We start from the raw sequence: 12499 nt of genomic DNA on the forward strand, positions 1-12499 counted from the left end.
TTCAAAAAACTAAATATGGGTTTCCAAGGGCACCGCGATAAGAACGAGCTTGTTGCTGTTGTATTGTTGCTGTATGGCTTGCAAACTTAAACAGTTTTTGGGTCTGGTTGAGCTTTGCGACACACACGCTTGCCAAGATCAGCAAAAATGCAAATAAGCGGCAGCAACAATTTGACACCGGCGTCGACTTTACCGGGGCTATAAAAGGCAAATGCTGATGGGCAGCAGGTATCAAACGCCGATCAACGTTTGGACACCTTATTCATCTGTAGCTATTACTCAAAAAGCCTGCATTATGAGCCTGAGACTGTGCCTGCTGGCATGCCTGATTGCGGCCGCCTGTGCCTCCAAGGATCAGCTAAAGCCCACCAAGTGGCTGTCTGCCAATGAGCTGGAGAATGTGCCATCATTGAACGATATCTCCTTTGAGCGTTTGGAGAACATGCCACTGCAAAAGGGTGCCCAGTTGATGGAGAAACTCTGTAGGTGCCTTGAAGCTTACATGCTGTAATCTGAGACTAATTGAATCTCTCGAATACATATAGATCACATTGCGCACATCAAGCACGATCTGACGCCCAACTTTGTGCCCAGCCCCAGCAATATTCCAGTGAAGATCGTCAAGTCCAATGGCGAGCGTGTCGAGGCCAAGCTGAACAACTATGTGGAGAAGGCCAAGGCTCAGCCCGGTTTCGGTGAAGATGAGGTTACCATTGTGCTGACTGGCTTGCCTCAGACAACGCCCACCATTAAGAAGGCCATGCGCAAGCTGGAGCAGGCTTACCTGCAGCGTTACAATCTGCAGGAGCAGCAGAAGTATGCACAGAACGAACAGAGCCAGAAGAACAAGGAATACGAGACCACCTCCAGCGAGGAGTCATCCCAGGAGTGGAAATCAGCCAAAACCACCGGCGGCAATTTGATCGTAAGCATCGTTTAACTGTAACATTATTATATTGGGAATTAACAATCCCTTATCTTGTAGATCATCGACTTGGGCGCCACTCTGACCAACTTCAAGCGCTACGCCATGCTCGATGTGGCCAGCACCGGCGCCATGATCGCCCAGACTCTGATTGAACTGACCAACAAGGGTGTGCCCCATGAGATTATCCATGTGATTGGACAGGGTATTGCTGCCCATGTTGCTGGTGCTACTGGTCAGGAGTTTACCGCTCACACTGGCCACAAGTTGCGTCGCATCTCTGGTCTGGATCCTGCCAAGCTTCTGGCGAAGTATCGTGACAACCTTGTTGGTCTATCGCGCGGCGATGCCGACTTCGTTGATGTCATTCACACATCCAGCCTGGCCATGGGTACACCCATGCGCTGCGGTGATGTTGATTTCTACCCGAACGGACCCATGCAGGGTGTGCCCGGTGCCGAGAATGTTATCGAAGCTGTTATGCGCGCCACCCGTTACTTTGCCGAGTCCGTGCGTCCAGGCAGTGAGCGTAACTTCCCCGCCGTTGCCGCCAACTCACTGAAGCAGTACAAGGAGAAGGATGGCTTTGGCAAGCGTGCATATATGGGCATCGAGGCCGATTTCGATCTCAAGGGCGATTACATTCTGGAGGTGAACGAGAAGAGCCCCTTCGGCAAGCGTGCTCCTGCCCAGAAACAGATCTCATATCACGGCCTGCGCCATGAGATCTAAGTCACCAACAAACACAACGAAATTGCATTAACAGAAAACAAAATCATATTTACTATATAACAATCAATAAATAAACAGAGCATATTTTCTAAATTATTGTGCACCCAGTGTGCATATTCTCTTTAAAAATAGCCAATTGATGAGCTGATGAGCTGATGTAGCATCAATTATCAAGCCAGCTTTCGATAATCAACAAAAACCTAAATCTGAACTCAAAGTACCTTTAAAACGAACATTGCGATCATTTTGCTTTCTTACTTGCATTTGTGAAAATCGCATAGAAAGGCGATAAATGTTGCATTCTCTTTAGCTCATCAGAGTTGCTTCCTGTTTAACATTTCATATTATTTCTTTTTAGGTATGCTACTAGAGAGAGAGAGAGAGAGGGGGAGAGAGAGCACAGAAGAAAGAGAGCGGGCCAAAATGGTGAGTAGAGAACTGTCGCTGATGCAGATATAGACAAGTATATATTTCCAAGTATCAGGTCCAATGTGTTAAGGTATTCAGGTATCTAACGATTTAAAGGTTCAAATCGAATTGTTTGCGATAGTATTTTATTTTATTTTTTTTTTTAAGTGTAAAAGGGGCTTCCCCAATCTTGTTTATTGCAAAGAGTAGGCAGTTTGGAACTGCCAAGTTAAAGAATATGTTTAAATATGGTCTGCTGTTAAAAGTTATTTGTGATGTCTTAAATTAAGAGACCAGAGATTAGTTAAAGTAAGGATCAGTTGGTTCCTTTGAAAAAATGTTACGTTTGGTTTGGGATTTATTGTTTGGTCCCGTTTTATTGACATCGTTGGGCAAAGGCCAGTCGACATTGATGTTGCCCTTGTCCGGATCAAAGTCATCCCATTTTCTGATGGGCGACGGCTTCTTATCGAACAAGGATAAAACATTATTGGCCGCCACCATATTATCCTTGGCCGTATAATTGTTACGCTTGATGGGCGCAACGATCCCAAATGATTGTGTGAAACCCCGTGGACGACTGCGTCCCTGACGGCGTTTGGCCCTCGAATTTGGCGACATGGAGGCGATAAAATTTTGAGCAGCCGTTGTGGCGGCATCTTTCAGCTCCTGGCCCGGCTCCTGTTTGCCCCTATTGTTGCGGCCCATTGGATTTTCATTGGGACCATGAAACATTGCGCATGGATCCTGAAATTGCGGCACGCCGCCCTCCGGCTGCTTCGACGAGAGCCAAGCATTTATGTTGGCATTTCGATTGTACATCTTCCTCTTGAATCGCGGCGGTATGGCGCCCTCGGGCCCATAGTTCGGATTGTAGAATCGTATACCATATATCGATGGCATGGCCTGCAACAGAGAAGCGTAATATTCAACTCGGGTCGGCATTCGTAGGCTACTTACGTCGTCCAGCGGATCGTAACCATCCTCGGTGTCGACGGTCTCTTCATCGTGCGACACGTTTTGCAGTGATTGATGAGCCGGATATTCCGTATCTCCGGCTGAATTGAAGCTATCCAATGGCGGTTCCAGCAATTCGGTATTATAGAGTGCTCCGTTCACATAGACATGTTTGCCACTCGGCTGCCCCGGCTCGAACTGGCAGTTGACCAGGGGCACATTGCCAACGGGTTCGGTGCACAGCGTATTGACCACGGCCTGATCCTGGCCGCACGGCGGCGCCATAAAATGCACGCCTTGGGCTCCACCACAGTACGGCTGCTGCATTTGGGCGCACTGCGTCTGCGCCAGCGCCAGCGGCGGCGGCGGCGGCGGCGGTGGAGGCATATAGGCCATATTATGCGGGGCATAACCATATGGCGGTTGCACTGCACAGCTCTGGTAGAGATTGGTCTGGCCAGGGCTAAACGGTTGCTGCATTTGGCCGCACGGCGCCGGCGGCACAAAGCTCATGCTGGGCGGCTGGCCAATGTTGAACAGCTGCTGCGTATGAACGCAGGGTTGGGCATAATTTTGGCTGGCGCTCTGCGCATGATTATACAGCTGCCTTATGCCGGCAACTCCGGCCTGCGGTTGGAAATTCAAATACGTCTGCTGTGCCTGACCGTTGTGCGGCGGTGCAAAATAATTCATATTTGGCTGGGCGTAATTAAACGGCGGCTGTCCGGCTCCGTGGCAGCAATGCGCCGGTATATTGGCGGGCATATTTTGCTGCGCATGGGCGTACAGCCACTGCAGAGCGTGTAATTGCAATAGATTGACTCCTTTCGGTTGTTGCGGAGAAGTGGAAAGCGGGATTTGGTATTGTGCTTGCATGACAATCGCTCTATTTATTGTTTACCAAAATCTTCTCGAGCTTTGTGCTGGGCTTTTGAGGTTAGGTTCGCAATAGAGAAAATATATATGTTAGATTTGTTGTTTGTAAAGAAATACAATAGGAAAATCGTGTACTTATGGTTTTCTATGTTGCTGCTGCACTTCTATATTCCTTCCGAATGTCGCGCACAAATTGTTTCTAGACGAAATCTTCAAATACAAGCTACAATTTTTGTTTTTCTTCCTCTTCGCTTACTTCTTTCTTCTGCCGTTTCTTTCAAACAGAACGAATATTGCTCGCGGCACTGCACTCATCTCTATTTTAATCGATTATTATATTGTTAGCTCTAGGATAATATGGGATTAGCGTCGCAGGCTTGAAAGCTGCAATAAAATATTTTTTTTTGTTTCGGATTTATCCATAATTTGTAATTTCATTTAACTTTTTTTTTCTATAGCAGTTCTATGGAAAACATTCAAGTAATTGTATTTGCATCCATTTTTCATTCATATTTGCCCGCTCTTCTGAGAATATTGCAATCCGTTGCTGTTGTCATATAGAAATTTCGGGCTAGATTTGATCTGTACCCAAAATTGGCATTAACCATATAAAAACTCGTTTATAAGATATAGTCTTACTTTTTATTAGGAGCGTAGTAAAGCTAGCTATAAAACTATCAGTACTGCTAGTTATATATATAGTTATATAGTTATATATATATAAGTCTTATGGAATCGAACGAACAAGGTCATCCAACCGATACAGTTATTTCGGAAAAAAGCTACTTTTGAAATTCGATTTCAAAGGAAAACGGAATGAAACAGAATTTTTTGTTCGATATATCGATATAAACATCGGGCTCAGAATATCGATATGTTCGATATGAATTACTCAAAGGGAAAAGAACAACAAGAAAAACAAATTGCAGCACAAAATAGAGCTGCTTGTTTAAATTAATTGAAGGTCAAGGAAGGGATTTGAACAATTCCCAAAGACACGGAGAAAATAGGTTTACACATTCCAGCGTGCCTGTAGCACGGACAACGGTTCCGCTGCTGAAATAAAATCAATACAAGGGCAGTGGCATCGCCGAAGCGCAATGGGTGCGGAGCACTCGCAACAGCGCATCGAGGCTGACGGCCATGAGATCTTCGAGAGACGCGACCCGGCACTGACCGTTGACCAAACATCCAATGCAGCGTGCGCCGTTCGCATGAGCGATGGCAGCGCCATGGCTCTAACGGCGGCCGCAGCGGCGGCCACAAACAAACGCCGAGGCGGCGCCGTCCAACAGAGACAGCAGCAGCTGCAGCAGCAGCAGCAGCAGCAACTGCAAACGTTGCCGCACGGAGCTGGCAATGGACCAGCCAGCATTGTGATTGCCAGCAAGCAAATCATTTCGGATACTGCCTCGCCCACTAGTTCCGAGCTGAGCCGGCCGCCCTCGCCGCCGCTGAGCGTGTGCTCAGATCTGCCTTATGTCTCGTATACGGATCGACCCATCGGCGATTCGCCCAAAATCCGCAACAGGCCCGCCCACATGCTGCAACAGAGCAGCGCCAGTCGTGCCGCGGCACGAAAATCACATCCCAGTGGCATTACCACTGCCATCAAACCAAAGCGGCCACAGTCGACGGCCTCCAGCCATAACATTGTGATCGTGAAGCCGGGCACACGTGATATCAACGATGACATTGATCCGGACTTGCTGCGTCTGCGCAACATACCGCAGTTTTTGCCCGTGCTGCGCGAGTCAATCAGTTCGGCGACATATACACGAGATACGGAAATCCTGGAGCGCCTGCATTCACAGCATTTGCTTAATATATGCGGCCGCATGCAGACGCATTTGAATCTATGCGCCAGCCATGTGGCCAGCGAACAGAATCACCTAGTCGAGCGGACCAAGGTGGTTAGCAATTCGATAACGACGCTCTTCGCCAGCTTTGTCGATATGCAGAAGACGTACGCCTCGTATGCGGAACATTTTGCCAAAATTCGCAGCGTTTCGCAGCAGCTGAGCCGCTGTAACTCGCTGTTGCACGAGAATATTGCCAGCCTGGAGGCCATCAATAATTTTCTGGACGATGAGGATCGCCTCGAGCCGTTCGTCTGGCGCACCGATGACAACAAGCTGCGTGGCGAAGCCGAGGGCGCTGCCGGCGGCAATAGCAATCGCCTGTGGCGCCTCTAGGTGCTCCGGCCAGCGCCAGTTGCGCATCCAAAGATAGTTTGTTATTAGTCTAACTCTTAACTCGTTTCATGTATTTATTGTGTACATTAACTTTATATATATATATATATTGTGTATCCAATTGCGCGTGTTGAATTTGTTCTAAAGGTTTATTCGGAATTGTTGTTGTACCCTCAGCCGATCTCGTGTATTTGAGTAGTCCACTCCTAATTATAGTCTATTCCATTCGGAACTGAAAACACTTTGTGTAAATATTAAAAATATATAATAAAAAAATTTAGCAATGTGTAATACACTAACAGCATTTGCTGCTTTTATCTACCAAAATCCATGAAAATTTTATTAATGGACTACCGGGCATAACCCGGCTTTGCCCGGGCCTTATTCATTGCTTAAGATTTTTAGCATTGTCCCGTTGCCCGACCCTGAGAAGTTGAATATAATTCATAATTGTATTTTATTTTGTTTATTAATATATATATATATTAACAGATTCTCACAAAGCTTTTGAAAATGAGTTTAAAGTCGATCGGTATGCATCAAAATTGTATACAACCGTATCCACAAATTTTTCACTGTTGCGGGCGGAATTTCCAAAATCAGTGTAACACGTATTCATGAAGTTCTTATGTAGGGCTTTTGCATTCTTATAAAGATCCTTGGATATGACTTTGAGCCCAGTTTCCATCACACGGAGGGCTAAACAACAAATTAATTTTCACAAATATGTTTGCAAATAATCGATCGGATGATAAATAAACTAATACATCAATTGTTTTTTTTTTCGCGAATTTCCGCAAGCTCAGTTTTATCATGCACATACATTAAATAGGTTAATTACAGTACAAACTTTAGCTTCTCGCTCTAATCATCAATCAGGACAAACAGTTTTATATATAGACAAATATATATATATATAAAAAACATATTTCTAAAATGTTTGCTAGCTCGTGTCGCTTTCATATGTTATTGTTTAAGAACAATTGCACATTTCGGGGAAAATCAAATAGTTACAAACTACTTGTGAAATAATATTTGTATAGTTTCTCATTAGTTTACTTCGCCATGGTGCGAATCTTTAAATCTAATACCTAAGTTACAATTACTTGAGTAAATAAGATCGAATAGTTCCTTAGTTGCAGTTTTAGGCGTCAACTTTACAAAGAAAACGTGTCTGTTAACAACAATTAGGTAAAATGTATTACATATACATACAATTAGATAGATCTAAGGAGTCTATATAGAACTAGTTAGTGCACATATATTGTATAATTATACATACACATGCATGCATATTGAATGCATTTTTGGCTTCAACATTAATTATAATTTTGTAGCATTAATTAATACTCTAATATACACATATAAATACAACATATACATATTCGTTCATAGTATTTGATGAATCGCGTCTAGGAGTCGGATTAATGGCTGTCAGAAACCGTTTCATATGATAATTCCAAATGTTTAAAAATATTATGGAAATGCCAATAGTATAAATGGAGAGTGAGATGGAGAGAGAGATGGAGAGCGAGAGAGAGAGTGAAATATGGTTTGAATTCATTGTCGCCATCTCTTTCGTGCACTTGCTCGCAATCGTGCCCGTCCACGTTCACGTCTGCGTCGACGTTTCTGGATAGCCACGAACAGCGTCTTATATAGGGTCCAGCAGCAGAGCAGCTGATTAAAAATCAAACAGAGCATAATAAACCCTTTGGAGCAGTGCATCGCCAAAGAGTAGACATAGCTACCCTTTAGCCAGAAGAGAAAAGCATTGGCTAACTGTTAACGCTGCGCATAGCTGCTCCAATAAACGAGGAGCATGAGCAGTATGTTAGCGCAACTTATATTCTAGAAGAGCTTTTGCATATGGATGCGATCCTGAACGTTGCGTTCATGCTGCTGCTCCTCAATGGCCTTCAGCTCCCGGGCAACGGTTGACTTCAGTGTTCCATCCAAGCCCAGCGCATCGATAAAGTCGCGGCGTGCCTGTGCCGGATTCCATGCGCCCGCATGTGCCTTGGCACGCCGAAACAGCGCCTTCACATTGCGCGGATCCAGCGTGAGCACCTCATTGCAGTGCTCAATGACGGCATAATAGTCACCAGCAATCAGACGGCACTGGGCGTAGTTGAGTAGCAATGGGGTCTTAATGCTGGCCAGCTGCTGCCACTCGTCATCGTGTGGCTTCTCCTTGAGCATCAGCTGCTCGATCATGCCAACCGCATCGCGATAACATATCTCCGCCTCGGCATACTCGTGCGCCTTATAGTGACGATTGCCGCGCTCCCGCAAGGTGTGCGTGGCGAGCATTTTCTCATCATCGGACATTTGCCAGCGCTCCTTCTCATACTCTTCGGGCAGCTCAATGGATATTAATTCGATGATGAACTCCAAATCGACAGGCCTTTGCAGCAGCTCATCCAGATCCTCGTAGCCCATGCCCTCGTTCTGCAATGTCATGCCGCAGCAATGACGACGCTCCTCCGGCTTTTTGCCAATGTCGCGCAGCGTTTTCGATATGAACGGATACTGTGCACAAAGCTGTATGGCAAATTAGAGAAATTATAGATATATATATATATATATATATGTATATACATATGTAATGGGGTCATTGCGCCTTCCAGGGCTCCCGCTGTGCGCTTACCGATTTGTGTACGGTAAACTTGGCCACCTCGTTGAGGGACATTTTCTGCACTATCACCTCCCACACTTCCAATTTGAATTTCTTGCCCAGCACCAGCTCCATCGGCTTGTTGATTTTCTTGCTATCGTCCACGATTCGCACATCGTTGGCCCGACGTGTTTGAAAATGGAATTTTACCTGCAAATCGAAATTGTGTCATATACTTTCTCGGGCCAGGTTTGGCCTTGGCCCAGTTTAAGTCCTGGAATAAAGTTGAGAGCACAACTGTTGCCTCATATTATTTGCTTACCCTGGTGCCAGGCTTTAGTTCGATGTATTTGTTGCCTGGATTTAGAATTTCCTTGATAATGGGCTTTGCATTATTATCTGAATCCACTTGTTTCTCCATTTCGGTGTTATTTCTTTTCTTTTTTTCTAACTTTTCAAGCGAACTTGCAAACACTGCTACTACTCGTTTATACTGTTCTTGCCCAACAAAGGACAACAAACTGCACTAAAAACAAAATGCAAATATTCTAGACCTGACTAGTGATGAGCAGGTGTTTGATAAGCCGAAATGTGGCAACGCTGAGGTTTGCTAACAAATCGATTGTTATATTTACTATCGATATATATATATATTTGCCATCTCTCGTAACTTGAATTATTCAACTTTATTCCAGATTCATTCAGATAATTGTTATTTGGCTTATTTGTAATATTTCAATTAAGTTAAATTGAGAAACAAACACTTTGATTAAGGACGCGATCTAATTTTTTGCTTACGATGATTTTTGCATGAGAAGCGCCAATGCATTGTATGATAGCTATCGGTTAGCCGCCTAATTTCTACCAGTTAATCGAATGCAGCAGCAGACAGCGTTGCCATTTTGCAGCCAAGCGTTGCCAGTTTCTTTAAAAACCGTCAGCTGGCAGGCCAGTCGTCTGACCGCCAACTATGAACTATGCTACGCTTTCCTCTTACTTTATTCGGTCGCGTGTAGCGTAGCCTGACAGTTGTCTGCGCGCGCTCTGTTGTTTGTTTAAGAGCCAAAAGACCGTTACACGAACAGTTTAAGAATTGAAAATTATTTGCATTTGCCTAAGCTGAATGCCATTTAATTGTTCGTATATATCGTTATAAATGTTCTAATTGTTTTTTTTTCGTGTGTGTGTGTGCGTGTGTGTGTTAGTGCGAGTGAGCTGTGAGCCCGCTTCCACCCACTATACAATATATTCAATTCAAGTACAACTACACAAATACTCAGAATCGCTTATGCATAAAAATATATAAATATATATATTGAACAAGATGATATATTTAAATATTACTTGTTGTTGTTGTGGTTGCTTTTCTGAACAATTACATATTTGTGCGGGCATGCATTGCGTATGCGTAATATTTTATACAAATGTTTAACTGTGAACTGAACTTGAATTTCAATTAGAATTCCGATTTGAAGGGGAAAGAGAGTAGAAAGAAAAAAAAACGCATTAAATATAAAAAAATATTTATATGTACCTTTCAAAAGTTGACGCTGGTTTTTAGACCACCTGAGAATCAATTCCGCTAGCGTGGGCGTGCGCTATGCTCTATATATATAATTTTCGTATATATCATGCATAATTTATACAAAAATGACACATCAACACGGTCTTGTCTTAGTCTTTGTTGTTTTTTGGTTTGTCTAAAAGAAACAAATCTGTGGCTAACGTAAATTACATACAAATGTTGCCTGCCTACTCAACATGGCAAAAGAGAGACAACAACAACGCGTGTGTGTGTGTGTGCGTGTGTGTGTGTGTATTTATACATATATGATCATGTGCAGCCCACACAGCAGCCCCCAAACATCTTACCTGCCAGTTAATAAAACTTTGGCTTTTGCTATCAATGCGATTGCCGTTTGCTTTGGAGCTTTTGCTCCAAGATCGTTTCGCTCTCAACTCTCTCGCCGTAATTTTGTTCATTTTTTTTTTTCTATTTTTTTTTTGTGAGTAGGCGACGCTGTTGGGGCCGGAACTGCGGCGCGAGCGAACACAGGTACACTACAAGCAACAAAAACAGCAAAAACAGAAAGAAAAAAAAAAAAAACTATAAGAAAACAAAAACAACAAAACTCAGAGCTACAGAGATACACACTGAGATACACTGAGACACATCGATGTTAGCTTAAGTTTTTTGTGTTCTTTTGAATTTGTTCGCGCAGTCGTTGTTCAAATTCAGCTGCGTTCTGAGGCTTCGTATGTGTTAGAACACAAACAAAACGTAATAATAATAAATAATTGCAAATAATAATAATTATTTAAACCGCGGCACGCGACGGTCTCCATTCTCGAATAGTTTCTTAAAAGACAACAATCTTTACTGTAAATTAAATAACATACACACAAATACATACATACATATATATATATATAGTATATACTGTGTGTATACTATATTAATTGATACATCAATCGCGTTTTTTTTTAATATATATTTTTTTTTTAAATTTTGTGCAATAATTTAAAAGTGACGCATAAGCTAAAATATTTTGAGAATATAAAAACAAGTCTTTGCGCGGCGTGTGCGACTAGCAGATACCCTGTGATCCGCGCTTGTTTAAACATGCATAAGCATATTGTGCTATATGCATACCGTTTTTTTTCTTCTTTTTTTTATCAATGTGTGCTACAAGAGTTTACGGTTTTTTGGATATCGCCATAATTATTATTAAACATTTCAAAATTGTTTTTCTTAAATTCTTACAAGACATTTAGAAATCTTGGATTTCAATTTGTTATCTATTCCAATGGGCATGGGTTATAGCTAATTGAATATTTTAAAATTGGCTCTCAAGCTTAACCTTCACACACACACACACACACACTTGCACACACACGCCTGATCTAGCAGTTAATTATGAGCAAACATATTGTTGTGCTGCTTTTTAAATATACATACATGCATACATATGTACATATGTAAATATGTACATATATGCATGTAAATTGTTTTTTTTTTTTTGAGTATTTGTTGTCTCAGCTGTTGGTTTACCGAAGGCTTAACGCCTTGAACGCCCATCAATTTGGTTGTGGAATTGGCTACAATTGAAGCGTTTAGCTAGGATGCTTATTTTTATAACAGTCTCGCTGACTAATGCAGTAGCTCTAAGGTATACATATTTACTAAATATACATACACACACATGTGTATGCATATATGTATATATATCTTTACTGGGCGTACGCATCGTATCTTTGAAATCTCCGATTCTAGATTCTAGCATGTGGCCCTCATTTCTCGTATGTGCTCTCTCAGCGCTCCCTCTCTCTTTCGCACTCTCAGCCACATTTATTTTTAGACGATCGCGATCGTGTGTATTGACTTTGTATGCGCCCATGTGTGTGTGTGCGTGTGTGTGTGTTGCTCTGCGTTTGTCTACTCTCTGACGCTGCGCTGTTTTCGCTTTTCGGCATTTAACGGTAACCCAAAAAGAGCATCCAACAGCGTAGAGAGGCGCAAAAGTTGCAATAATTATATGCCCCGCTCTCTGCTTTAACGGTTTTATTAGCACACAGTCAACACTCGCACAGGCAAGACGTGGCCCAGCATATTAATATCGAATATATGTATGTACATACATGCATACATATATGTGTACCTATGTACTATATGCGTATGCATGTATGTACATATGTATGTGTACTAAATCGAATGTCGTTGGCCATATGGCGCGTTTACCGCAATTCAATTTTTAATATTTTCACAAAAGCAAACGCAATTTGTATTTT

General features: G+C 42.9%; 4 protein-coding genes across 4 annotated transcripts; 2 read left to right on the forward strand and 2 right to left on the reverse strand.

Moving 5' to 3' along the window:
* Positions 1–180: 180 nt before the first annotated feature.
* Positions 181–1722, forward strand: LOC115767213 (vitellogenin-3). The gene is made up of 3 exons (XM_030711408.1): positions 181–482; positions 546–925; positions 986–1722. Exons 1-3 carry the CDS (start codon positions 212–214, stop codon positions 1655–1657), a joined length of 1323 nt encoding a protein of 440 aa, XP_030567268.1. The 5' UTR covers positions 181–211; the 3' UTR covers positions 1658–1722.
* Positions 1723–2237: 515 nt separating this feature from the next.
* LOC115767218 lies at positions 2238–4154 on the reverse strand. The gene is made up of 3 exons (XM_030711413.1): positions 4034–4154; positions 3026–3950; positions 2238–2971 (listed from the first exon to the last, which is right to left on the reverse strand). The coding sequence occupies exons 2-3, from the start codon at positions 3896–3898 to the stop codon at positions 2366–2368; spliced, it is 1479 nt and encodes a 492-aa protein (XP_030567273.1). The 5' UTR covers positions 3899–3950; positions 4034–4154; the 3' UTR covers positions 2238–2365.
* Positions 4155–4796: 642 nt separating this feature from the next.
* Positions 4797–6320, forward strand: LOC115767190 (BLOC-1-related complex subunit 5). The gene has a single exon (XM_030711381.1). The coding sequence runs from the start codon at positions 4999–5001 to the stop codon at positions 6091–6093; it is 1095 nt and encodes a 364-aa protein (XP_030567241.1). The 5' UTR covers positions 4797–4998; the 3' UTR covers positions 6094–6320.
* A 1094-nt stretch (positions 6321–7414) lies between these two features.
* LOC115767249 (AH receptor-interacting protein) lies at positions 7415–9261 on the reverse strand. Its single transcript, XM_030711455.1, has 3 exons — positions 9033–9261; positions 8744–8920; positions 7415–8637 (listed from the first exon to the last, which is right to left on the reverse strand). The coding sequence occupies exons 1-3, from the start codon at positions 9129–9131 to the stop codon at positions 7945–7947; spliced, it is 969 nt and encodes a 322-aa protein (XP_030567315.1). The 5' UTR covers positions 9132–9261; the 3' UTR covers positions 7415–7944.
* Positions 9262–12499: the final 3238 nt, after the last annotated feature.

This window comes from Drosophila novamexicana, unplaced genomic scaffold, assembly GCF_003285875.2.
Source record: "Drosophila novamexicana strain 15010-1031.04,08,12 unplaced genomic scaffold, DnovRS2.1 tig00001353-arrow-arrow-pilon, whole genome shotgun sequence".
In the NCBI taxonomy this organism is placed as follows: Eukaryota; Metazoa; Arthropoda; class Insecta; order Diptera; family Drosophilidae; genus Drosophila; species Drosophila novamexicana.